The 24,349-nt window shown below is 55.8% G+C and overlaps 2 protein-coding genes across 3 annotated transcripts; one reads left to right on the top strand and one right to left on the bottom strand.

Moving 5' to 3' along the window:
* The first annotated feature begins 5,401 nt into the window (after nucleotides 1–5,401).
* On the top strand, nucleotides 5,402–8,760 carry DLX2 (distal-less homeobox 2). Its single transcript, XM_012781865.2, has 3 exons — nucleotides 5,402–6,117; nucleotides 6,609–6,793; nucleotides 7,291–8,760. Exons 1-3 carry the CDS (start codon nucleotides 5,721–5,723, stop codon nucleotides 7,696–7,698), a joined length of 990 nt encoding a protein of 329 aa, XP_012637319.1. The 5' UTR covers nucleotides 5,402–5,720; the 3' UTR covers nucleotides 7,699–8,760.
* Nucleotides 8,761–18,571: 9,811 nt separating this feature from the next.
* Nucleotides 18,572–22,916, bottom strand: DLX1 (distal-less homeobox 1). 2 transcript variants are annotated; one of them, XM_012781942.2, is made up of 3 exons: nucleotides 22,244–22,916; nucleotides 21,391–21,590; nucleotides 18,572–20,249 (listed from the first exon to the last, which is right to left on the bottom strand). In XM_012781942.2, the coding sequence occupies exons 1-3, from the start codon at nucleotides 22,554–22,556 to the stop codon at nucleotides 19,995–19,997; spliced, it is 768 nt and encodes a 255-aa protein (XP_012637396.1). In that variant the 5' UTR covers nucleotides 22,557–22,916; the 3' UTR covers nucleotides 18,572–19,994. The 2 variants fall into 2 exon arrangements, with proteins under 2 accessions (XP_012637396.1, XP_020143970.1); XM_020288381.2 differs by lacking the exon at nucleotides 21,391–21,590 and having other exon boundaries at nucleotides 20,035–20,249.
* Between the last annotated feature and the right edge of the window lie 1,433 nt (nucleotides 22,917–24,349).

The following is a 24,349-nucleotide window of genomic DNA, read 5'->3' as shown; positions in this document are numbered from 1 at the left end:
GCTCCTCCAAGTGCAAAGTGAACATCCCAGCGGTATCTTTTGTTCTGGGGGGGGGAGGGGCGTCCGGGGGCGTGGGGGATTAGAGGGAATGTAACTTACTCCAGCAGCGTCCCTAGCGCTCACGACCTGGGTACTGAGATCTGGAAACTTTTAGCCATTGAAGAACGCGTCTCTCGCTCCCGCTGAAGTTTGCCCACTTGTGCCGTGAATGTGGGGCTTGTGCGTTTGGGTTTCACACTTGGGCCACTGGCCCAGAGCGTCGGAGCCTGAGGGATCCCTCGCTCCATGCAAGGCGCCCTCGGGGTCAAAAGCCCTAGTTGTCTTTGTTTTAACCACTGAGTAGACAATAAAGGGACTAGGGTCAGAAAGACCTTAGAAGGCAGACAAGAAATTGGCTCTGAAAGATCTTAGAAGCCTGCTGACCACCCCGCGCTGCGGAAGGGCCAACTGGGAACCTCTAGGACCCACTCGTTTTGTTCAAGCGCCTTGTGCTTACACCACCGCAGGGAGCAAAGGCAATCCCTGGCGGAATCCCAGCAGGGACAGAACACCCAGCCCCGGAGCTGGGCTTTCGTGTGTGCGAAGCCTGGGAGCGTCCGCCTCTCGCCCTCCCCGACCATGCTCGACGCTTGAGTCAGTTTGGAAATCTCCCCGGGGTCCTTCCGGGGCTACCTTCTGCGCAGTCCCGCGCGCACCCTCCTCTCCCAGGAGAACACCCCGCCCCTCGGTCCTCTCCTTGGGACCGGAGGGCGCGGTCGAACTCGGGGCTGCCAGTGCCCCTTGCCGTCAGTCCGTTCACTGCGCTTGCAGCACCAGGCCCGGGAGAGGTGTGATGCGGGTTTCCCCGAGTTCCCCTGGCCAGAAACCTACCCTGGAGCGACAGCGGCCTTGCCTTTGTGACCCAGATCTGAGTTCGAGTGTGAGTTCTGCTGCGTGTCCATTAGCAAGTGATTTGATCTAAGCCTTGGTTTCCTCAATGTGGATGATAGCGCACCCACCACATAGGGCGACTCCGGGAGTCGGTGAGATAACCAAGGGAACAGGCTTGGAGGAACGTCGGGCGCTCAGAAAACGCTCAATAAATAAATGCTCTTGGCTATCGCTGTCTCCACGAGCCTGGGCGCTGCGGGAAGACAGGAACCCCGCGCCTAGCACGGTGCCGATCACGGCAGGTGGAGGAGGAATATCTGACACTCTCTCACGCTCTAGGGGCGGAGAGGGAGTGTAGGTGGAAATCCGAGACAGTCCCGGAGCTGAAGGCCAAAGGAGAGGTAAGGGATGCGGGGGGGTGGGGGCTGCCACGGCTGCGGAGATCAGAGGACCCGTCCACTCTCTTCGCCGGCCCCAGTCGCGACCCCCAAAGGGTTTCTCCAGTGTGTTTCCATTGTGTAATCTCGCTGGGTCTATGCAGCTGGGGGGGGGGTGCGAGATCCAAGGACGCAGACCCGGAGTCAGGGATCCTGTCTCCTTGAGGGCCGAAGGGGCGGCGGAGAGCTGACGGCTCTTCGAGTCCCTCCAGGCTGCGTGAGGAGCGAGCAGGGGAACCGCGTGGAGAGCGCCAGCAACGCGAAAGGGCCGGCGCGAGCTGTGCCGAGACGCCGCCGGTGAAGGAAGAACAAGAGCACTGCGGTTTGGTCGCGAAAAGGTAGAGCTGGGAGGTTCTCATCAATCAAACCCACACCCTCTCCCAACGTCGAGTTCGAGGACAAACCCAGAAGGATTCAAAAGCTTAAGTTCCGACTGCGTTGGGAACGACAACACGAAGGAACGGTTCCGCCACCGGCTCGGCCTCCTGGACCAGCGGCCGGGAAACCTGCGTCCCCGGAACCCCGGACGAGAACGTGCGGAGAGGTGGCACAGGGCAGTCCAGCAGCGGCGCGCGCGGCCCCAGAGTGGGATGCGCGACTGAGCGCCGGCCTGGCCCCGCCGCGCACGTGCACTCCGGCGCCCACCACCCGCTCCCCGCCCCCTGCCGGCAGGGGGCATCCTCTCCTCGTCCCTGTCAAGGCGTGGTAAGCCCACTTTCTACTATAGTCTGTTTTGGACAGTCCCCCCGCCCCCAGGCCGGCGTTCTGCGTAGAAACGGACGCCCGACGGCCGAGCTCCGGCAAAGCGTGGGGCAGAGGCCTGAGAGCAAGGCGCAAACCTGTCCTCTCCAGCTCGCCGTCTGCAGGAGACCCGGAGCTGTTCAACCGAGGCTTAAATACTCTGGAGACTGGCGCATAGCAACAGAGAGAGGCGGCTCCGGGCAAGGCAGGAGGGGCACCTAAGTTGAAGGAAGTAGTTTCTGTCCTCGAGTCCCAGCGTCCATCTAAGCAGTGGGAATGATGATTCTATCCCTGCCTGGCGCAAGGATTGGCACCAGGCTCCCACTGAAGGAGACGCCGAGACTCTGTGACCAGACAAAGTGCTGGGGAAGCCAGGGACACGGGATCCAAAGCAGAAAAGTCTCAGCGATGGGCTTGGAACTCGCAGGGCCAGAGCAGAGACACAGAGCTACCCTCCCCCCTCCCTTCTCTAGGTCCCTGCGGAGGAACCCAGAGAAACTGAAATCAAAGAAGGGGACAGAGGGTACCCTGAGGGGAGAGGGAGGAGGAAGCTGGCCGCACTCAAGCATACGTATTCCCCCAAACCCAAACTCCTCTTAGATGGCCACTGAGAGGGGCATCACCCTGCTCTGAACTGTGGAAGAAACTGGCAATTTTCTATGATATTGTCTTCCTGGCTTTAAACCAAAGTAAGGAAATGGTTTGCCTATTGTGATGTATTAATCAGGTAATTTGGCCAAACACAAGTTTGTGTTCAAATTTTCAGAATACTTAATGTCTCCAAATGATTCTCCAAATGCAGTTGTGGTTGCCACTTTATTCTCTCTCTCTCTCTCTCTCTCTCTCTCTCTCTCTCTCTCTCTCTCTCTCCCTCCCTCCCTCCCTCCCTCCCTCCCTCCCTCCCTCCCTCTCCTCCTCCCTCTGTCCCTCTTCCCTCCTCTTTTTCTCCTTGCTCATTGCCTGCAGTGTCTTCTCCCACAACACACAATCCCTTGTATCCCATATAAAAGGGGGACTCAAATCATATTTCCATTTAGAAAGATGCCATTTTCTAGATCTTGGCTGACCTGGACTTTAGGCTGTTAGTGGAGGTTAGAGAAGAAGTAAAATACAACAAACTTGCCATCATGGAAAAGTCTGGAGTACATGCTTGCAGTGGGAACAAAGGAGCAGAGAGAAGACTAAGGTAGTTGGATCTTTACATTTTCAGATAAAAATTGTTCTATATTGGGTCAAAGCAGCTAGCACTGTGGTGACAAAAGGAGTTGGAATTTGAAGTTAAGACACCAAAAGGCAGTGGTGATTAAATATCAGCCATAAATACCAATATCATGATTAAATATCAAAACTATAATTTTGTAACCGGGGCTCACAAGGTAGGCAGAGCACAGGGTAAAGGAAATGCAGTTTGGTGGTGGTGAGCCCCACCAAGTGTGTCTAATAATCTCATTCTCCTCCATCTAGGGCTCTTCTTTTCTTGTTTTGAGACAGGGTCTCACTCTGTTCCCGAGGCTAGGGTGCAGTGGCATCGTTGTCCTAGCTGACTGCAACCTCAAACTCCCGGGCTCAAGTGATCCTCCTGCCTCAGCCTCCTGAGTAGCTAGGATTACAGGCATGCAACACTATGCCTGGTTAATTTTTCTTTCTTTTCTTTTTTTTTCTTAGGCACGGGGTCTCACTATGTTGCCCAGGCTGTTCTTGAGCTCCTGGCCCCAAGTGATCCTCCTACCTTGGCCTCCCAAAATGCTAGGATTACAGGCCTGAACCACCTCACCTGGCTTTCAGGGACCTGAAAGAAAATTGCCAGTTTCTTTAACCAAAAGAAATCCAGGTAGAGAAGGCACGTTACCTCATTATTCCGCTGTGCGAATGCTGGAGTTTTAATTACACACTTGCTTTTTCTGGGGAAGAAGAGCAAAGATCATATTTTTCAAAGTATCAACTTGTTTTCCATAAGACAGTTGTTGCAACAAGTTCTTTCAGGGACATGTTATGTCTTTAGGAAGGGTACTTCAGATGGCGCGCACTAGCACAATTTTGTGGCTTTTAATTACTATTTTGTTCTTTTGGGGGGTTTCAGAGGCTGGCGCCTGGGCATGATTAGACCGTCTACCGGAACCGCCGCAACCTCGAACATTGCCCACCAGGTGGCGCCACAAAGCAGGCGCTGCCGCATGACCTTCGGACTTGGGAGTCCCGCAAGGCGTGCGTCCGTCACCTGCCAGCCAAAGTCCCAACTGCGAGGATATAGGCATATAGAGGAAGTCGCCACTTCTTATTTACAAAAAAAAACAGGAGAAGAAGAAATTGCAATGATAGAGCGGAACAGAGTAGTGAAGTGCAAAACTGTAAAACACGGTTAAATTAAATGTATGAGACAAAACTTTTCTATTCATTGTAATTTAATAAGACGTGATAAACCTAGTACCTATATTTGATAAATCTGCAATCTCGCCTGCGTATTACCCCGTTTCCTCTTTTGCAAAAATATCGAATTCTGAGTTAGAATGAACTTGGAAGGCCATCTCTCCGGTCAACCTTTCCACCCTAAGGAGGAAGTGCTAGGGACCGCTTCGCGGTGTTAATTACCCATCAAATACACATAATTACTCAGCCTCTGCTTGTCAGGAAAGTACAAGGGAAAGTGGTCTCAACTATATTATTAGCAATAATACCTTTGAGTTTATATTGCCTTTCTTTCTTTCCAGCAACAAGGGGGAAACTTTTACATGTTATCTAATTAACTGTCCTAACATCCCTGTGGATTGGCGAGGAAGCGAATATTATACGTGGTTTGTGGATAATTTAAATCCATCGACTAGGCAGGTCAAGTGCCAAGAGTAAGCGCCAGACGCTTCGAGGAAAACCGGAGACAGAGCCGGCCGGGCTCTGGGCACCGATGTGTTTTGATTCCTGTGTCTGAAAACTGACCTTGGACGTGAGAGTACGGATCACTGCAAGTGGCACTTGCACCCAGAATGGGACGGAGACCGCGCTTCTTCCCCCAGGCCCAACGCCGGTCTGTCCTGACGACTTCTGTCCTCCTGCGGCTGCGGGCCGCCCGACTGCCCCGCCTGGGCCCCTGGCCCCGCCGCTCGCCCCCAGCGGCCGGCTGGGAGCCCTGGCGGGGAGCCCTCCGACCTGCGCCCGCCGGGCCGCTGCACCGCGCCAGCCACGTGACACCGGCCCCCCGGCCGGGCGTTCCCGGGCGCCGCGAGGCCCGCGGCCCGTCGCTTCCGATTGGCTGTTGCTAGGTGACGTGGCCTGTACTCACGTGACACGTGTTAAATGCCCACCCTGCAGGAGCCCGCCTGGCAGACAATCGTAAAGCCGCTCCGGGCCGCTCACCTGCTCCCGCCTCCCGGAGCCCCGACCCGGCCCCAGCACCCCTGCCCCCTGCACTGCCCGCCCCCCGCCCGAGCCGCGCTGGGCAAGGAGCCGAGCCGGCCGAGAGGCCGAGAGAGGATGTGGCCGGCGGCAGCTGCCCGGAGCAGCGCGCGGTGATCGCCTCCCTCGCAGGAGGAGGAGGCGCCTAGACGGTTGCCTCATTTCTTGTTTTTCCCCCCACCCCCGTAATTACATTGGCTGCTGGAGGGGACCGGGAGAGACGGAGGAGGCACCTCGCTTCCCCCGCGCACCCGCCACCCCTGCTCTTTCCCGTCCCGGGCCAGGATGACTGGAGTCTTTGACAGTCTAGTGGCTGATATGCACTCGACCCAGATCACGGCCTCCAGCACGTACCACCAGCACCCGCAGCCCCCGAGCGGCGGCGGCGCGGGCCCGGGCAGCAGCAACAGCAACAGCAGCAGCCTGCACAAGCCCCAGGAGTCGCCCACCCTTCCGGTGTCCACAGCTACCGACAGCAGCTACTACACCAACCAGCAGCACCCGGCGGGTGGCGGCGGTGGGGGTTCGCCCTACGCGCACATGGGCTCCTACCAGTACCATGCCAGCGGCCTCAACAACGTCCCTTACTCTGCGAAGAGCAGCTACGACCTGGGCTATTCCGCCGCGTACACCTCCTACGCGCCCTATGGGACCAGTTCATCCCCAGCCAACAACGAGCCTGGTATGCATAACGCTGGCGTCAGGGATGTCAAATCGGTCTAGTTACTGGGATGGATGGGCAAACATATTTGGGAGGGGGGCTGATCCGAAGCCCTGGATTTTCACACTGCCTGCTCACCACCTGCTCTTGCCCTTTTACCCTCCCCAAACCCCAATCTGCCGCGAGTCACGGGTTACATCCCTCAGCGCTCAGCTGGTGAGAGCTGGAGGCCTCCTGGGCCGGGTGGGAGCGCGGTGCATGCCTCGTGGTAACTGCATTTCCTTGCCACCTGCTTCTTTCTCTCGGGTGTGCGCCCGTCTTCCCCTTGCCTGGCGGGTCCAGCTCCTGGCGGTGATGGCGCCAGTCCCGCGCTGCAAAGTTGAGCCTGTAAGCCTCACATCTCAGGGAACCCGCTTCTTGGCTCAAACCAAGTCCCCTGCAGGGCCCTCCGGGCGGGAGGGAACTCTAGGACCCATAATTTGCGTGGTCCTCATGATTCCGTTTCATTTCAGAGAAGGAGGACCTTGAGCCCGAAATCCGGATAGTGAACGGGAAGCCAAAGAAAGTCCGGAAACCCCGCACCATCTACTCCAGTTTCCAGCTGGCGGCTCTTCAGCGGCGTTTCCAAAAGACTCAGTACCTGGCATTGCCCGAGAGAGCCGAGCTGGCGGCGTCTCTGGGCCTCACCCAGACTCAGGTGGGGCTCTCGCGCAGCAGGCGAGGAGGGCGCCGGCCTGCAATGGCCGCGAAACAGGCGGGTTCAAGACCAGGTTTTTAACAATATGTTTTATGTAGTTCTAAGGATTTCCAGGCCCGCGTCTCAGAGGTCCTAAGCTTCTAGGCCGAAAGCTGAAAACTTCTAAGGGGCTGCCGCGTGGGAGGGAAGGAAGGACCCGGGTGGGCAGAAATCCCGTACTTCTCGCTTCTGATTAAGCGGGTGAAATAACTGGCCCTCTGACCCACGGCGGGCCGCCACCATCGCCGCAGCGCGCGCACATCAGCCCTTGCGGGATCACCTCCCGATGGGGCAGGCACCGCAGAGCCTCCGAGGCCGCCACGCGTGATCCGCTTGCCCGGCCAGGGTGCTCTGTGTGCCGGGGCCCACCTCTAGCAGGAGGTCTTTCTCAGCGTCCTCCCCTATCCTGGCCCATGCCCAGGTTCCGCCACTCATGCTCAGGTCTTTTTTTCCACAAGGTCAAAATCTGGTTCCAGAACCGCCGGTCCAAGTTCAAGAAGATGTGGAAAAGCGGTGAGATACCCTCGGAGCAGCACCCCGGGGCCAGCGCTTCGCCCCCTTGCGCTTCGCCGCCAGTCTCGGCGCCCGCCTCCTGGGACTTCGGCGCGCCGCAGCGGATGGGGGGCGGCGGCGGTCCGGGCAGCGGGGGCAGCGGCGCGGGCAGCTCCGGCTCCAGCCCGAGCAGCGCGGCCTCGGCTTTTCTGGGCAACTACCCGTGGTACCACCAGGCCTCGGGCTCCGCCTCACACCTGCAGGCCGCAGCGCCGCTGCTGCACCCCACCCAGACCCCGCAGCCACACCACCACCACCACCACCACCACCACGGCGGCGGGGGCACCCCGGTGAGCGCGGGGACGATTTTCTAACCCCAGGGAGAACGCGCCAGAGACTGAGAGAGCAGAGAACAGTTTTCCTCAGCGCTCGCCCCCCAACCGAAGGTCCCTCCTACTGGCCGGCCGCCGCCGCCCACTCCTCCCGGAGGTCGCGACCTGTGACGGCCCGCCCCAGGCTCCACCGCCTGGTGCAGCCACCGGGCGGCCGGGAACTGGGAGGCGTCTCCCCGCCCGGTGGGCTCCTCTCCAGAGAACCGGACAGCGACGTAGCGAAGGCCTTCTCCCCGCGGCCGCATTTCCGACTCGAGCTCCTGGGCTCGGCCAGCGCTAGCCCGCCTCGGACTTGCCTCCCTCTTCTCCCGGCGGGACAAGCTGCTCCGGCGCCTTCCTCGCCCCGGGCCAAGAGCTGGGTCCCGGAGAGGGACGCCTCCCCCGCCCGCGAGCCTTCCGGCCTGCTGAGGCGCCTTTCTCCTCTCCCGCCCCGGGGCTCAGCTCTAGTCCGCTTCGGCTATTGACCTCCGCGGTCCTGCCTGCCCGCCCTCCCCCACGTGGCCCCTTGACCCGGGCGGCCCCGCCGCTCTTTTCCGCCCGGCTCTTCCCGGCCCTCTGAGCCCCGTCCCCTCCCCCAGCTGAGCGCTCCTCCAGGCGCGCTCTCTTAGCTCTCTCCTTATCCATCACCAGTGGAGTTTTTTTATTTTTATTTTTTTAAAAGTTTAGGTGCCTTTGCGGATGACCTCATTTTGATGTTGAAAAAATGATTTTTTAATATGTGAACACTGCAAAAAAATGCGTTTAAATTATCTTTTTTAAAACCTATTCAGGATTATTAGCCTGGACTTGGACACAGTTTGTAAATAAAGGTGTCTGTGCAGATTTTCCCACTGATTTATTTGTATGGAAATATTCATCTTTTCAGACTTTTTTGTAAACCCCCAGTTGTGAAAACTGCGGTTTAGCAGTGACCTCAGCAACCCCTCCGTTTTATTTTTCCCTTTGAAAAAAATTTGTTAAATTAAGCTACTGATTTGGATTTGTTATATCTTATCCTAAAGTCTTTGTTGTTGAAATGAAAGGTATTTTGGGGTTATTTATTATGAAAACAACGTGCTCTTAATGTTGATTTTACAATATGAAGAGATTATTTAAATAAATTATTGTTTTCTTTGGATGTGTGCGCTTTTTCCTTGGTCCGAGGTTCCAGCGGTCGTGTGCTCAGAGCCTGAGTCGCTGCCCAAGCCGGGAAGCCTGTCAGCCGAGAGCGACATTGACGTCTTTCGGAGGTGCGGCGAGGCGAGGACAGGCGCGCTGGCGCGGGACCGAAGCAGAGGGTTCACGCTCCGCCCTCGCCTGAGTCCCCGCGCCGGGTTCGCCAGCCAGCGGCGCGGTGACTCACTCAGCGCCGGGCGGCTCCAGCCTCCGCCCGCCCGGCCCCTCCGGCGCCGGCGCCACCGCCCCGCGCCTGGGCCCTCTTGGCCGCCCCCGCGTCCGCCTTGCTGGCCAGGCTGCGCACCCGAGCGCTCGAGGGACTTGCTGTCCCAGGCCCGAGCTCAGCTGCAGCCTGGGGGTCAGACCCCTACATTGGACCTCCCCTCCATTTGCCCCGCGGCCCTTTGGGGGCTGGCTGAACCGAGAAGTCTGCGAGTCACCCTGGAGAGGCACGGCTGGCTGCTCTGGAATGCAGGGCGACCCCAACGCGCAGGGCTGCGCTAGCACACACACACAATCACTCGCTGATGCACACTCTCACGGTCCCATCTATACAGTTCGCCCTCTCCGATACGCACTCTCACAGCCACACTCTTGACCTCATTCTCACACACAGGCATACACAGGATGACACACGCACCAGAACACCCTCACCATCACACGCTCATAATCACAGTCTTACACTCACACACAACACTGAGGTACAAATTGATACACACGCACATACACGCTCACGTATATACACGCAGAAACTGACACCCATTGGGATGAGAGTGACATCTCTTTCATCTCACACTCTTGGAGGGAAAAGGTCCACATATCGTGCTGCTCTCTTTCTACCTTGGGACCCACACAACCAGCGTCCAGCTATGGAAGTGACCCTACCTCATGACATTCTCTACAAAGGCCAGGAGTTGGTGGTTAATGCAGGCTTGAACTATTAATGAAAGTCCCTTTCCTTGAAAGCTCTGGGGCCTAGAGTTGGAAGCTCCCTGACTTCAATCACTGACTGTGTGACCTTGGACAACCCACTTAACCTCTCTGTGTTACAGCTTGCAGATCTATAAGATAGGAGAAATAACAGCCATGGCTTAGAATTGTGAGCATATAATGATGTAACAGTGCCTGGTACATGAGAAGCACTCAACACATTTTATTTAGAATTCAGTATTAACTGTTGTATCACAGTACCCCCAAACAGAGAGGCTTTACTTTTGCCCGTGATTGTAAAACCTGGAGTTACCCAGACACCTTTCTAACTTCACCTTGTGTGGAAGAGCAGCATCCCAGGGCTGGGGTAGCTCTGGCAGCTTGGGGAGGGGTGGCAGAGGGGGTTGAACCCCAGCCATCCCCTCTGAAAGTACTCCCCTCTACTGGAGAGGAGGTTGGGCACAGGCTATAGAGCCCTGCTTACCTGGTCCAGGCCTCCTCTCCTCTAGGATGGTCATTCGGGCCATCCATATTGTTGTGTGTCTTCAACTCATCTGCCAAAAACAGACATGGGACAGAGGTGACTTTCTGGCCTCAGTGGCATCATCCTGAAAGGAATCCTGACTTTTCTGGCCAGACTGTTTTGGTGCCTCCTCTGAGTCTGGTTTACAACAGAGTGCTATCCAGGGAATTGGGGCGCCAGGAGAGGCAGCGAAGGCTACACAATCCAGTGTCCTTTTGCATTGTTTTCCCAGGCTAGGGGGGCCTGGGCTGAAGCCTGTTGACCTGCGTTTCTGGTTTTCCCTAAGCAACCACTGCCTGGCAGACCCCCATCCGCTTCCACCCACCCCCACCCCAGCTCCAAATTCTGTGGGTTTTTTGAGTGCCAGTAGCTGGTGCCAGCCTTCCTCCTGCGGTTGACTGTACCCTCCCCTCCTTGCGCGCACTCCCCTTCCCCCTCCCGAAACCAGCAGGGAGAGACGGGCAGTAAATTGGCTGGTGTCGAGGATCTGCAGCAGACAAGATGATTAAGAGGCCTACGCCGGAGCGCCCGGGGCAGGGAATGTCAGACCAAGTTGGAATCACGCAACAGGCCTTGGCATGAGCCGAGCCTGGGAGTCGGGAGGGCGGGCGGCCCCAGCTCCGGGGTGGGCCAAGGCCCCACAGACTCGCCGGAGTCACCGAATCTGGCACCCAGCGGCGGCGGGGTCGGGCCGGGCCACTGTGCGCCTTTCCACGGGGAGCCGGCGCAGCGGAGGGCAGGAGGGTGCAGGGGCCAGGGGAAGGGGGCGTTTCCACAGACAAGGAGAAGGGCAAAGAGAAGGAATCCCAAGGACGCGCCCGGGTCCCAGAAGTGAGGGGGCGGGGAGGAGGAGGGGTGGGCCTGGGGAGAAACAAAGCCGGGCTCCGGGAGGCGGGGGCCGGCTCCAGCCCCGCCGGGGGCGACGCGCTGGCAAGCCTTTCTCACAGTCTCCCGGCCCGCCCGGAGACGCGGAGCCCTGTGATCAGCCCGCCGCCACGCAGACAGGCTCCCCCCGCGCTCGGCTGCGCTCCCCAAAGCGCGAATGAAAAATGGAAATGGGAAGCAGCAATCTCAGCTCCCTACACTGGGAAACCAGCCGCTCTCAGAACACACATAAATCTCCATTGTAATCCCCCTCCATTTGCTTGCGTGAAATATCAGGCCAGAGACAGGATATGACAAGCGCTGGGAAGCAGGGGGAGGGAAGCCGAAGAAAGAGGGGTGCCGGGCCCTCTCCGCTCCACCCTCTGGCAGGGCTCTGCGAACTCCGGCAGAGCGCGGGCACTGACTTCCAGCGCCAACTGCAGACCGCCGGGCGCTCGCGAGTCCCCTCCCCTGCAATCCTGCTCTCCCCCAACTCCGCGCGCGCTCGGCCCGCAGCCAGCTCGCCCAAGTGCGGGGCTCTGCTAGGCGCGGACGCCCCTCCGGCTGCCCCGAATTCCCGCCGGCGGCCCTGCGGCTCCAGGACCGACTCGGGAGGCCAGGAAAGAGAGGGAATGGATCCCAGGCCTAATCAGCCCTGCTGCAATGTGGGACCGTTTAGGTTTCCCCCACTCCCCACCCCCCAGCCTTCTTTTAGGATCACTTGTGAAAATCCATCCTGTGTAACGATTTCCGAGATTGGTGGGCGAATTTTGGGGAAGTATCAGATTTGGTGGGGGCGGAGAGAGCGCGGGAAAACTGGAACTTTGTTTACAAACAGTTCTGTGATAGAAGATCGGGCGGTGGGGAGAGAGAAGCTCAAATCCTAAGTAGCCAAATGGTCCTGGTCCCCTCCGCTGATAGGAGTCCCACCCTGGTTCCCTCTGTTGTTAGGAGTCCCACCCCCCAAACAGAAGAATGTCGGGGAGCAGAATGCCTCCTTGCCTTTCAAAACGTCGTTCTCAACGTCCAGAAAAACGCAAGCACAAGCCCTCTACCCCCAGTGCCCCCAGCACTTGCTCAAAAGTCACAAGCCTGCGCCTTTCCCTCCAGGGAACAGCGACCACCAGTGGCTTTGACCTGTTTAGGGTCAGAGACTCCTTTGAGAATAAAGCTACAAATCCTCCCCTCCTAAAACACAGACAGGTCTCTTGGAATTCAACGTTGGGGTTCGGACCTTAGAAGAGGTTAGGTGGGGCGCTATCCCGGGAGCCGAGTTACACCAAGTCCCCCTTGGCGCTAGGGGACCTAGGTTTTGCGGAGACTGGCGGCCTTTCGAAGGGTCGCGACACCCAAAGCAGCCCCAGGGAAGCCAGCCACCCGATCTCCGGCCGATCGTCCCTCCCCACGCGGAATCTGCCGGGCAAGCCGCGGCACCCCGCAGTCCCCCCTCACACACCACTTCGGGCGGACGTTGAGGCCACACATCCCTCCGACCCCCTCCCCGCGGCAGGAGCTCCCCTCGAGGGGACTAGTTGGCAGTGATTGCCACATTACAAGATGTTACATTCCGCCCTGGGGCCTGGGGCCCGGCGGGTTGGGGGAGACTGTGTTTCATGAAAAGAAAGAGCAGCTGCTCGGCGCCTCCACCTAAGAATGCAGATACCGTCTCCAGACAGACCTTTCTTCCCGGGGCCACCCCGGCTCTGGCTACGCTGCGGTGTCTTAGCAGCTTGGAGGCTGCGTGGAAGCGCTCGGGGATTCTCCAGAGGCCACGTTAGGGGTCCCCAATTGAGTCGGGGCCCGCGCTAGGAGTCGGGGCCGAGGGTTAGGTGCGGAATGGAGTAAGATGAAGAGTGGGTCCACCAGACGGGCCCAGGCTGCTGGGCAGAGGACTACAAGTTCGGAGAGGGAGAGGCGAGGGGGAGGGAAGGGCTGGATTTGGAGCTCGAAGGGGTGACCCCAGGGGGCCGACGGCGGCTAGCGGCGAGCAAACGTGGCGGGCTTGCCACACTCCCGCCCGTGCTCCCGATTTTGGGCCAGAAGTCTCGGACACCCAGAGGTGAAATCATCGCTCCCGGAACAATAGGGACCTCTGGCCAGAGAACCCAACTGAGTCCCCGCTGCTCCAAGCGTTGGCCGCGCTCCGTTGGCTTCTCAGGCGGAGCGCCACCCGGCTCCCCCGCCTTAGGGGCAGCCCCCGCCCCGCCCCCTCCCCCGCGGACCTGGCCTCGGCTTCTTAAAGTCGCAGGGTGTCTCCGTGCCCGGGAGAAGCGCCGCCCATATGGGGAGTAATGTGGGGTGGGTTTGTTTTTGGTGGGGAGACGCTATCTCCCCAACGTAGAGACAAAAGAAGAGCCTAGGCAGTCGCAGGGTGGGCCCGGAGGACCCTTAGGTCCTTCCCTCCTGGTCCCACCTCCCCAAAGCCTCCAAATAGCAGGCTCGTATCCTCCTGCACTGGGCGACCGCTGGCACTCTCTCCTGAGGTGCTCACCCCTGGCACCATCACCCCAGTCAACCAGCTCTCCCCCACGCCCCGCCACCCGCCCCGTGGGCCCGGCCTGCCCCTTCCAGGGCCCTGCCCCAGTGCACGGTGACGCGGGTTAGCCAGAATCCGGGAATGGGGCCGAAGGAAGGCGGTGGGAGAACCGAAAAGAAAGAGAAAGGAGGAAGTGGCGGGCGGGGGGATCCGGTTCAGTCACTTTCTTTCTCAGTTGCTGTGTTTAGGATGGGGGGCCCAGGACCTCGGGGGCATCCACGCGGGGAGAGCTGGCGCGCTGCGAAAGGGATTCTCTCCTCGCGCGTTCACGGGGAGGACAGTGAAAATTTGCCCTGGGTGGCCAATTTCCTCATTTGCCCCTATTAAAAGAAAAAGCCCAAGAAATTCAATTAAAGCCACCCTGGCCAAGGCGCTATTTGAGGCATGAATGTCTCCCCTAAAGCTGCAGCAATCATGTGGCATTAGACACTTCCGGAATCCTATAGCCAACCTGAAAAATCCCAGACCCCCTTTTTCCCTAATTTTTGCTCTGATCTGTAATTTTATCCACATTTGCACTAGTTTGAGCATTCTGGCTCTCCCATCTGAAAGCCTGCAATTACTATATAATTCTTCGCAATTTCAGATGTCCTAATATGGACTGTAATTTTTGCGCAAGACAATTTCCTGCTATTTCAAGCATCAACATTGTCAAAGTTGTATGTACATAATAAATGGGAATATCAATGCATAGTTTTTAGCATAACATCTTGACTCCTCGATAATTATATCCGTTCGGAGCCTACGCAGAATTAGCCTGAATTGCATGGTAACTGCTGCTGCTTTAAAATTTTTAAAAATTACTCATAATTTTCCCAAAGATTACCAAGATCTCGAGTGCACAATGTCATCAGCGTAATGAAGAGTAAACATTTATGCTAATAATCTGCAATTTTTTTCATCAGCTATAAAGACAGAGGCTATATAGCCGAAAATTTCAGTCCTATTCTGCAAGCGCAGCGCTGCAAAAAGCCTGCGGCGCTCGGAGGCGCCTGGTCCTGGGGACCTCTTTCCATTCTTTACTCTCAGGATAGGAGGATGGGGCCGGGGGGAATTCTTTTTGGTTTTCTGGTTTTGTTTTGCTGTGATTTGGTCGGTTTTGTATTTTTCTATTTTTCCTTTTTTTTCCCTTTTTTCTTTTTCTTTTTTGCCTTTTCTTTCCCGTTATTCTCCCAGCCAAAAGCTGCCTTCGACCCTTTTGATTTGATGTAGCAAAGAGTGTGTGTCCAGATTATCTGAAATTGACACTGAAGAAGGTAAGGGTGGAAACCGGTTTCATTTTTCAGAGGGTTGGAAGGCTGCGCTGCGCCCGCCGCTGCGGCTCCCGCTCCGGGAGTAGGAGGGTGGGGGAGTGATTATGTATGCACCAGCTAATTCTTCCATCAAAACTTCTTGTCAGCGATGTCAGGATTATTTTTTTTCCTTTTTATAAAAACACTTGATGTTTCAGGAAGTGTTAATCCCCGAAGATTGGGGGATAAGGGAGGGGGTAGGGAAGCACTGGGTGGGGGTGACATGTTTCTCAAGCCTGGGGAAGGCACCCTTTAGAGCCGTTTGCCAGTGTACAATGGAGCTGGGGTTTGTCGTGGAGCTAGGGACCAGAGGAGGATTTCTTTAAGGCAAGGGAGGGAGGGACCCTTGCCCTCTGTATTGCATTTGATGGAGGTTCCTATGGCCATGTGGGATGGAGAGCAGAAAAGTTTGCTTTAGCCTATGATTTCAAGGGTTTTAACCCAGGCGGTGGGATGATAAAAACCAGAGAATTCTGAAATCAGTTTATAAAAGATACAGAAAGAAAGAGATGGATACCAGGTAAAGATTTAAAGCTGGGAAGCTTCTTTCCTCTCAATTTTCCTTGATCTAGTATCTCAGATCCTATTCCAGCATCCAGACCTACCTTTCTTTGGGCAAAAGAAATCAACAATTTCTTCAATGGAGAGATTCAGTTAGTTTCTACATCAACTGACTCTCTAAGAATAAATTCATGCTTCTGTGCATATAGATGCATGGGATTTTAAAACTTTTTGTGGCCCTAAAAACTAGTACAGAATTAGGAAGACTGAAGAGCCATCCAACCCAGCCCAGGTGCAGACTCCCAGAAGAAATAAAAATAAAAGAAAATGATCAGTGAGAGAAAGCTGTGAACTATAAATAGGTTTGCAGTATTATATTTTAAAAATATTACCTAGATTTAGGATCTGAGCTCTTCCCCAATTAGACTACCACTCACAGGGCTACTCAGCCTCTTCAGGCTCAGGAAAGCCACGACCAGTGAGGAAGGGGTTGGGGGCTGTTTCTTCTGTCCCCACCCCCACCCCTACTCCCACCCCCACCCCTTTTTAGAGCTAGTGTGTGTGAGAGAAGATATTAAAGGGGTATCTGTTGTTTGGCAATTTTGCTAAGTCTGTCTTCATTACTTTGCTGCTGTGCATTTGCTAATTTGGAGGCCCGGCCATTGACAAGCTTGCTCCATACACCTGCAAGCAATTTGCCGGCTCCGGTACCGGAGAATTGCAGAGATGGCAGCTCGCACCTATTTGATTTTTTTTTTCCTTTTCTCAATGCACAGCAAATTTGGCTTTCAGTGCGTTATCTCTTTTGTTAATGCAAAAAGATTCCCTGGGCGAAAAAATTGCTCATAATTACCAGAGAGATGGGGAAACTGCATTAGAATAAATAAACCTGAAATTACTGTAATTATGTTGTGTTTGATGGGCCCGGCTTGTAATCAAGAAGAGAATACAGTGAAATGATGCTGACCCTCTTGGGTTTGCAGCTGTACGCGCACTTTGGGGTCTTTTTTTGCAGAAAAGAGTCATTTTTATAATCATTAAGCTGTGTGTAACCTATTTCAGAAGTGTTTTAAAATGAGGTTCACATTTTTTGAACAAGGGGAAAAAATCCCAAAATTGCATTTTGCCATTACAGACTCATACATAAGGAAAGGTTGTGTTTTCTAAGTGACAATTGTTAAGACATAATATTCGAAATCAGTATTTAATCTTTATAATGAGGTATTGTTTAAATATAACCACCTTTAGATTATTCATAGTTTAATTAATATACTCATTATGAAAATCTTTGAATCAGATATTTGATGAACTACTTGTCAGTAACAAGGCAGCATTAATTAGGCCTATATTGAGATTAACATTTTTTAAAAGTACAACCGCTTATAATTATAATAGAGCCTAACTAAAGACCGCCTTCGTTGAGCTAAAACTAATAATTTCTCTATTTGAACTGTTAGCAAGAGATTATTAAATTAGTATAAGCTAATATCTCAGAGTATTAAAATCTGCTTGACCAAACAGATTTTGCCTGTGGCTTGAGGCATTGCGCCCTAGCTGTCGTCTGAGGGGACCCGAATCGGTTGCGTGATTCTCCCACAAGCGAAGTCATATCTCCCAGGGGAATCCAAATCTAGGAAGACCCCTGCAGGAGTCTAGCCTGGAAAATTGGTTCCCTCTTTCAGCTTTGAGGCCGGTCCAATTGCTCACGCCCTGGTCTCTGAGATCTGATCTCCCTCATTAGCACTCATGGTTCTAGGGGCCATTGGGACAGGAAAAGTCCCAATCCCAGGCCCAGAAGGAGCCTCGAAGTCCGCGGCTTCATCCTCCACTACCTCCCTTGCTTCCTCCATCACGCCCTCCTCCCCCCCAGCCCTGCCACTTCCTCCTCCCCTTCCCAAAGGGCGTCGGAAGAGCCCGGCGCATCTGATCTTTCACCAGCACCAATTGAAAAATGGGTGCTTGTCACAACACAGATCACTGCCTTCCAGGCTTTGCTCCCCACCGCGCGCCTGAAAGGGCCCCCCAAAGGTGGAGGGCCAGCCCCCGCGGGCAGCAGCGATGGAAGGCGGATGCGGGGAAAGCAGAAGTTGCGCACAACAGCCGGTCTGGGCCTGCACCGTTCCGGAGCTGCCTCGGCACGGCTGCTGGGTCTGGGGTTGGGATTGGGGTTAGGCTGGGGCGCAGGGCCACGAGGAGAAGGGAGCCAATTTGGTTCTAGCCCTTTGGAGCCCGCGTTCTTCTGGAGAGAACTGACCCGAGGGCTTCACTGGAGGCGTCCTCATAACGGCATGGCCTCGAGACTTTCGGGCTGGGGTGGAGTGGGGACGATGTACTTGACTCTGGTCAGCTGCCTTCCCCATAGCACCTCCGTTCTCGGTAGACGCAGAGAACAGCCCCAGATCATTAGGCAGGAACGGGCCTTTCTCGGTGGGGGGGCCAGGGAGGATTTCTGGGACAGACCCTGTCCCCTGGAATGCACTGATTGATTGGGGAGTAGCCTGGCAGACGTGTCCTTCCGGTCCCTGCCTGGCGCCTGGCCGGGTCTTTTCCGCGACAGAATCTAGCGCCTCCGGGCAAGCAAAAGCTGGGAGGACAGAAATCCGGGTTGGAGGCTAGCGGCAAAGCAGAGTATCTCTGCTTCCTGGTCTCCAGGCCTCCGGAGACGTGGCTGGGCGTGGGAAGAACTAAAATCAGTTAGGCAAGCTAAATTTGAACTCTGCCTTCACCTCTTCTCAGCCGGTCTTCACCGTCCTTTTGGTTCCTATGCCTCAAGCTCTGCCCTGTGGCACCTGTCCCTGAGCCCCCTTACCTGGGACCCTCACCAAGCACTCTCTCCCCACCCTTCCAACTCAGGTAGGGTTCAGACACCTTAGGGGTGGAGGGAGCAAGGCAAGAAGAACAGATCCAGTGGGGTGCCTCAGACGGTGTCCTGGCGTGTGGGAGGCTGGTGCCCTCACTCCGTCCTCATGAGTCAAGTCTCTGGGCTACCTGTCTCCAGAGCTGGGAGTCTGGCCCACCCCGCACACCCTCACACAGTGCACGAGATAGCAGCTCTTTCTCTAAATCATAATTTTACTGTCTCAAAGAAACTTTATAACTTATTTACAAAGTTCTTTTCTCCCCCAAGATACAAAGCAATAAGTTAACATTCTCAATATAAAACTAAACTTTGACATAGAGAACACAAACACGGTTGATTTCAATTGATCACATTTTCCAAATTTCACAAGTAAAATGTCAAGATTCTCATTTCACAAAGCATGGGGTTTTATAGCCACACAAAACGGAACAGAAAAAGGCTAAGCTTGTGCAACATGTTTACAGAACAATAATAATAACAATAATAATAATAATATGTACAGTGATTAGATCCTGCACTGGAGACTGTGCGTTCAGAGTGGTGACTGGCATTATTCTGTGGTCGAGCCTCTACAAATTGTTGTAAAGCTGCTTTTGTCTTACTTTAAAGCCACTGGAATTAGGGCGCTTACTCAAGCCTGCCTGTTCTTTCTCCGCTGCCCATTGGTCCCCTCTTTCTACCCAAGGAGGAAACCAGGATTTTCCTTCCTGTCCAGGCAAAGCAACCAAGAGCTCCTCCCGAAAGGAGAAAATCATGTTGGTTTCATTTATCTTTAAAAAAAATTTTTTAAATCAATACTGGACATGTAAAAAATGCAAATCATCCGGCTCCAAACTTTCCATACCAGCGAAGTACAAAACTTACGGTATAAATTAAAAATCACCACGTCCTCCTCATTCGTTTTTCCGGGTGCGTTTAAAGTAAACAGTGCGTTTGAACAGTGTGTTCCTCGAGCTCCACAGAACCTCGAATTGGCAAACACTCAGCCTCAGGCCAAGTCCATTCCTCAATAAATAAAACCCCCTCCCTCCAATTTCCCCCAGTTCCCAAACAAGCTACACAGATGGTCAGGCAAAACGTCCCAGGATCCGAAGCAGGGCGGCCAGGCAGCACCCATGCCGCTGGGACCTGGTGACTTTTTGCAGAGGGCGCAGAATGAGGACAGTGGATGAACAACGAGGACCTTGACTTTGTCAGCACACAGAGCAAAAAAAGACAAGAGACTGACAGGACAGAGAAGATCTTTTGCTTTTTCTACATTTTTTTTTTCCTGATAGTCCCACAAAGCTGAGGGTCGGTGGGTCGGGTCGATGGGTTTGTCTTGCTGCTCAGAGCTGTCTGGGGCGGCTGTGCCTGCCCTCTGAGGCCACTCTCCGCTGTCACCGCTCGGCCCAAACCCGGGTTCAGGCTGGAGCGCTGCCGCCGCCGGGAAGGGGAAGTCGCTGGGCCGGACCTCGCTGGGAGGAGGTGGATGGTATCCTGCCTTCACTGTTCCTTCTTCTTCCCTCCCTCTGGGCCCTTCTTTTCGGGACCCAGGGCACTCGGACTGGGTAGATGGACCTGGAGGCGGGAGGGGCCCGGGCGGAGGGGAGACGGGAAGGAGGCAGGTGGGCAACCTCACATGAGTTGGGGTTGCTGCATAGCTTCTTGGTGCGCCGAAGGGTACCAAGACGTGTAGCTGGGGATGTAGGACCCCGCGCTTCCGCCTGAGCCCTTCCCGGATGAGGAGTTAGGGTTCCAGCCTGGCGGCACGGGTGGGGAGCCAGCAGAAAGGGCTCGGCCGTTGGCCAGCGCGCTACCCTCCAGAGCCGCCCCTCCCTGCTTCATCAGCTTCTTGAACTTGGAGCGCTTGTTTTGGAACCAGATCTTGACCTGCAAGAGCGGACAACAAAGTGACTCGGGCTGGGACCACTGAGCCTACCTTTGGTCTGGGGAGGAAAGACAGGGGACCACAGGACAGTAAGAGATATGAGCCCCCCACTACCCTGAGTAAGCTGGCAGCTCTGAGCCGGAGGTGAAGACCCCCCCCTCCAATAAAAGGCAAAGGCTCCAAGGCCAGAAAACCTGCCACCTGCCCATAGGGGCAGCTCTCATTGAGAGCCAGTGGGGAGTTGTGGGGAGGGATGCGCCGCGATCCAGGCCTTAAGCCCGCCAGGGGCTCAATCTGACCGTGGCTACCGTCTGCGGAAGACGCAGAGCCTGCACAATACCCAACCAGCAATTCCAATATCGACATCAATAAAATAATCGAAAACCTAGGAAGGAGTGGAAGAAATTTATTTGCAAAGCTACCCGCCTTCTCTTTGCACCGTCCTTTCTGCCCAGGAGTGAGTTGGGGACTACAGGGGCCGCAAGCTTTTGTTGAACTTTTCTTTGGACTCAAACCCATCTTTCTCTAGGGTCCGTTTGCTTTCCCCAACTCTGCTCCAAATTCCGAACCTGACGTTGGAAACCCGTGCTGGCCGTGGTCAGAATGTCCATGGGCTCCCTGAGGTCTTAGAGAAATCCGGGAAGGAAGGTCCCGTTTCTCCTTGAGGATCTGGGACTTGAGAGGTGAGAGGGGAGGGCGGAGGAAAGTGTTCGCCCCCACCCCTTGGCCGGTGAGGAGGAAGAGGAGGAGGGAGACAGAGGCGCGAACCCAGGCCCAGAATGATTAGTCACACACTTTAAAGGCAAAGGAGGGATTAAGCCCCGAGTCTATTGTTCCAGTTGTTCAGGCACGTGTGACCTCAGTTCCCAAACAAAACGTCTGGGGAAATCCTTCCTGCGCCCTAATCAGATTGTCCAGGGGCAGAGGGCCAGGCGGGAGGCAGCTCAGGGTATAGAGAGCAGCAACAGAGCTGGGGCAGAGAGAATGAGGGAGGAAGGAGACGCTGAGAGCCAGGGGTGAACACAAACACACACACACAGTGACACCCCGACCCTGAGGCCCAGCGAGCAAGAAATGAAGCCCCAGGCGCAGGCCGGCCGCGGGAAGCCTGCTTGGCGCAGCGGAGTGGCAGCTGCGAGGTACCTGCGTCTGCGTGAGTCCCAAGGAGGCCGCGAGCTCCGCCCTCTCGGGCAGAGCTAGGTACTGAGTTTGCTGGAACCTCCGGTTCAAAGCCTGCAACTGCAAACTGGAATAAATCGTCCTGGGTTTGCGGATCTTTTTCCCCTTGCCATTGAAGCGCACTTCACCGCCTTCCACCACCGTGCTCTTCTCCGAGTCTGCCCCTGGAGGGACAGCAGAAGCGGGAGCCGTTGTTAATGCGAGGGGCCACCTTTAGTACGGAGAGCCGAGAGCGAGTGACTACCGAGGGGTGGCAGAGGCAGGGACGGGGAGAGAAAGTTCAAGAAACTCTGAAAGGCATGGAAAGGTCCCCCAAAGACCGAGGGCCTGTCCTGGGCTGCTGCAGGCGGGATGGGGCCATTCCCAGGAGCGCTGCTCCTGCCTTTGCAGGGAAAGTTTGCTATTTTTGCAGACGGTAGTTGAGGTTTAATTACCCTTAATTGCATACATTGTTTATAGCGCTACGCAATAAATAATTACCGAGACTAATACGTGCACATGTGGGTTTCTGTTTTCCAGCGGGGCATTGTGTGCTTAGCGCACCGAGCCGCCCAGAGGCCCAGCCAGTGCCAGGAGACGCTTTCGGATTTATCTCCTTTGCTGCATTGTTGCAAATTGAGTGGATTTTTAAAAATTTTTTATTTGCTATGACAAGGATGCATAGATTGATATTTGAAACCTCTACTACTCCCGCGTTCTCCCCACCCCCACCCCACCTCTGTCTCCCCCTCTCCTCTCCTTCTCTATTCTCCCCCTCTCTCCTCCTTTCCCTCTCTCCCTTGTACCTCCTCTCCCTCTCCCTGGCAAGCGCACGTACCTGGGTCCTCCAGGCGGCTCTGGGCGAGGCTGGCGCTGCCCGGGTAGGACTGCACCGAACTGATGTAGGGGCTGGACGCGTGGCTGCTGACCGAGTTGACGTAGGGGTAGCCCAGCGGTCGGGAGAAGGATGAGGCTGAGCTGTAGGCGCCGTCGGGCTGCGAATGGCCCGCCGAGTGTAAACAGTGCATGGAGTAGTGCCCGTGGGACATGGGAGAAGGAGACATTTGCTGGTTGGGCGGCCCAAACTCCATAAACACCGCCTTGCCCGACACGGGGCTGTTGAGACTTTCTGGCATGGTGGTCATGGTCATCTCTTCTCGCGGGGTCTGGGTGTGGGACTTTCTCTCCTCTGCTTCCCTTTTGGGGGTCTCTATGTTTCTCAGGACAGGAAGGAACCCAATTTAAGCGGAACAGGGGTTTTCACTTTCCATTCATAAGAAAATGGAGTTTGTCTCTTTGAAAAGTCTAAGCATGATGCTGCCGAGCTCCCCAAACTCGGTTCAAAGCTTTGACTCAGCCAAGGTCATAAATATTCATGAGCTGGCGGAGCTGATTGGTCCGCTGTCTTGCATAATCACTGGGGATTGGTCCGAGGCGCTCGGGCTCCGCCGGACTAGAGCGGGCGAGGCGGCCGGGCCTCGGGAGAGACGCGTCCACGCTTCCCGGCCGGGGCTTCTCTGCAACAGAGCGCGCCGTGCGGGACGCACAATGGGCTGCGGCGTCCGCGCCGGGACCTGGGCGGCCCGCGACTCTTCGGCCTCCCCCCTCCCTCGTGCGCTTTCCTCCCCAGAAACCAACTAGCGGCTCGGCGCCACCGCCCTCTCCCCTAAAGTCCCCACCCTTCGCCCGCCCCCAACGCTGGGGACCCGGGACCGCTTCTCGTCGCCGCCATCCAGTCCAGCCCTGAGCTCTGGCGGCTCAGGAGCCTAGCCGCGGCCTCCTGAGCTCGGAGTCGCGCACTGGGGGGCGCCCGAGGAGGCCAACAGACTTCGGTCCTCCCGAGAGCCCTGTACCTAGCGCAGCACCTCCTGGCCGCGCCTCTCTGGCTCGGGTCCGCTGAGCCACATCCCTGGGGTCGGGGTTTGGGGGCCCTCTGGGCGAACTCACTCGGCCGCCGCGCCGCCGCCGCCGCCGCCGCCGCCGCTGCTGCTCCCTGGGGCCCGCTCGCATTTCTCCAGGCCCAACTGGCCACTCCAGCTCCAGGCTGCACGGGTCTGATTAAAGCAGTGCGCGCCGAGAGCCAGGAACCCGCGCTTCTCCTCCCAGGAAAGGCGGCCGCACCGCCCCCTCCCCCAACACATCCTCTTTCCCTCCCAACCTTCCTCCGCCCCCCTCCCCTCTCCACTCCCTCCGCGCCAAGCGCCCCGGGCTCACTCGCCCCGAGGGCGCTGCGCAGCGTGGAGCCCAGAGGCCGGCGAGCTCGAATCTGCTTGAGCTGCGGACTCCAGGGGGTCATTCTTCGGCCTCCTGGGGTCTGGTGAGAGTACCTAGGATTTCGAAGTCCCTGGGGGACACCGAAACCCTCAGCAAAACCAGGCCTGTGGTAGGCTCGCATATCTGCGTGTAGACTTATCTCTCATTGTCACCCATGATCTTCCTCACCTTCAGTGGCCAAAGCGGGCGCCACTGGGCCTGGGGGGGCAGAGCTGATGGAGGCAAGAGCTACCAAGGCGCCTTCTATCATCTGGGGTGCTAGGTACAGAAAAGCGCACAACCACCGCCCCCCATTACTGCCACACAGCCACCCCTCGCGGCGTGGCGCACACCACCCTTGCTGCTAGGGGATGTTGCTCCCATCCCGCCAGCCCACGGTGAATCCCAAATTACTTTGTTAGGTAATTAGAAAGTGTTGATAATTATTTCTTTCATAATTTAGCGGTGTGACGGGAACGGGAAAATGATCTTGTGAAAGTTCACACGTGCAGATGTATTAGTTACTGATTCATTTGATTAAATGGTAGTCTCAAGTGCTCAAATCCGCAGCTGAAGGCGCCCCATTAGCATAACACTGATGTTTAATTTTCATACGCATAATTAGCCATATATTTAACACTAATAGCAACATGCAGCCTTTCAGCGTTAAACAGCCCGGGATTTGATCTGG

This window comes from Microcebus murinus, chromosome 8 (genome assembly GCF_040939455.1).
Source record: "Microcebus murinus isolate Inina chromosome 8, M.murinus_Inina_mat1.0, whole genome shotgun sequence".
Classification (NCBI taxonomy): Eukaryota; Metazoa; Chordata; class Mammalia; order Primates; family Cheirogaleidae; genus Microcebus; species Microcebus murinus.
The sequence above is the reverse complement of the archived record's forward strand: the minus strand, read 5'-3'. Positions and strand labels throughout refer to the sequence as shown.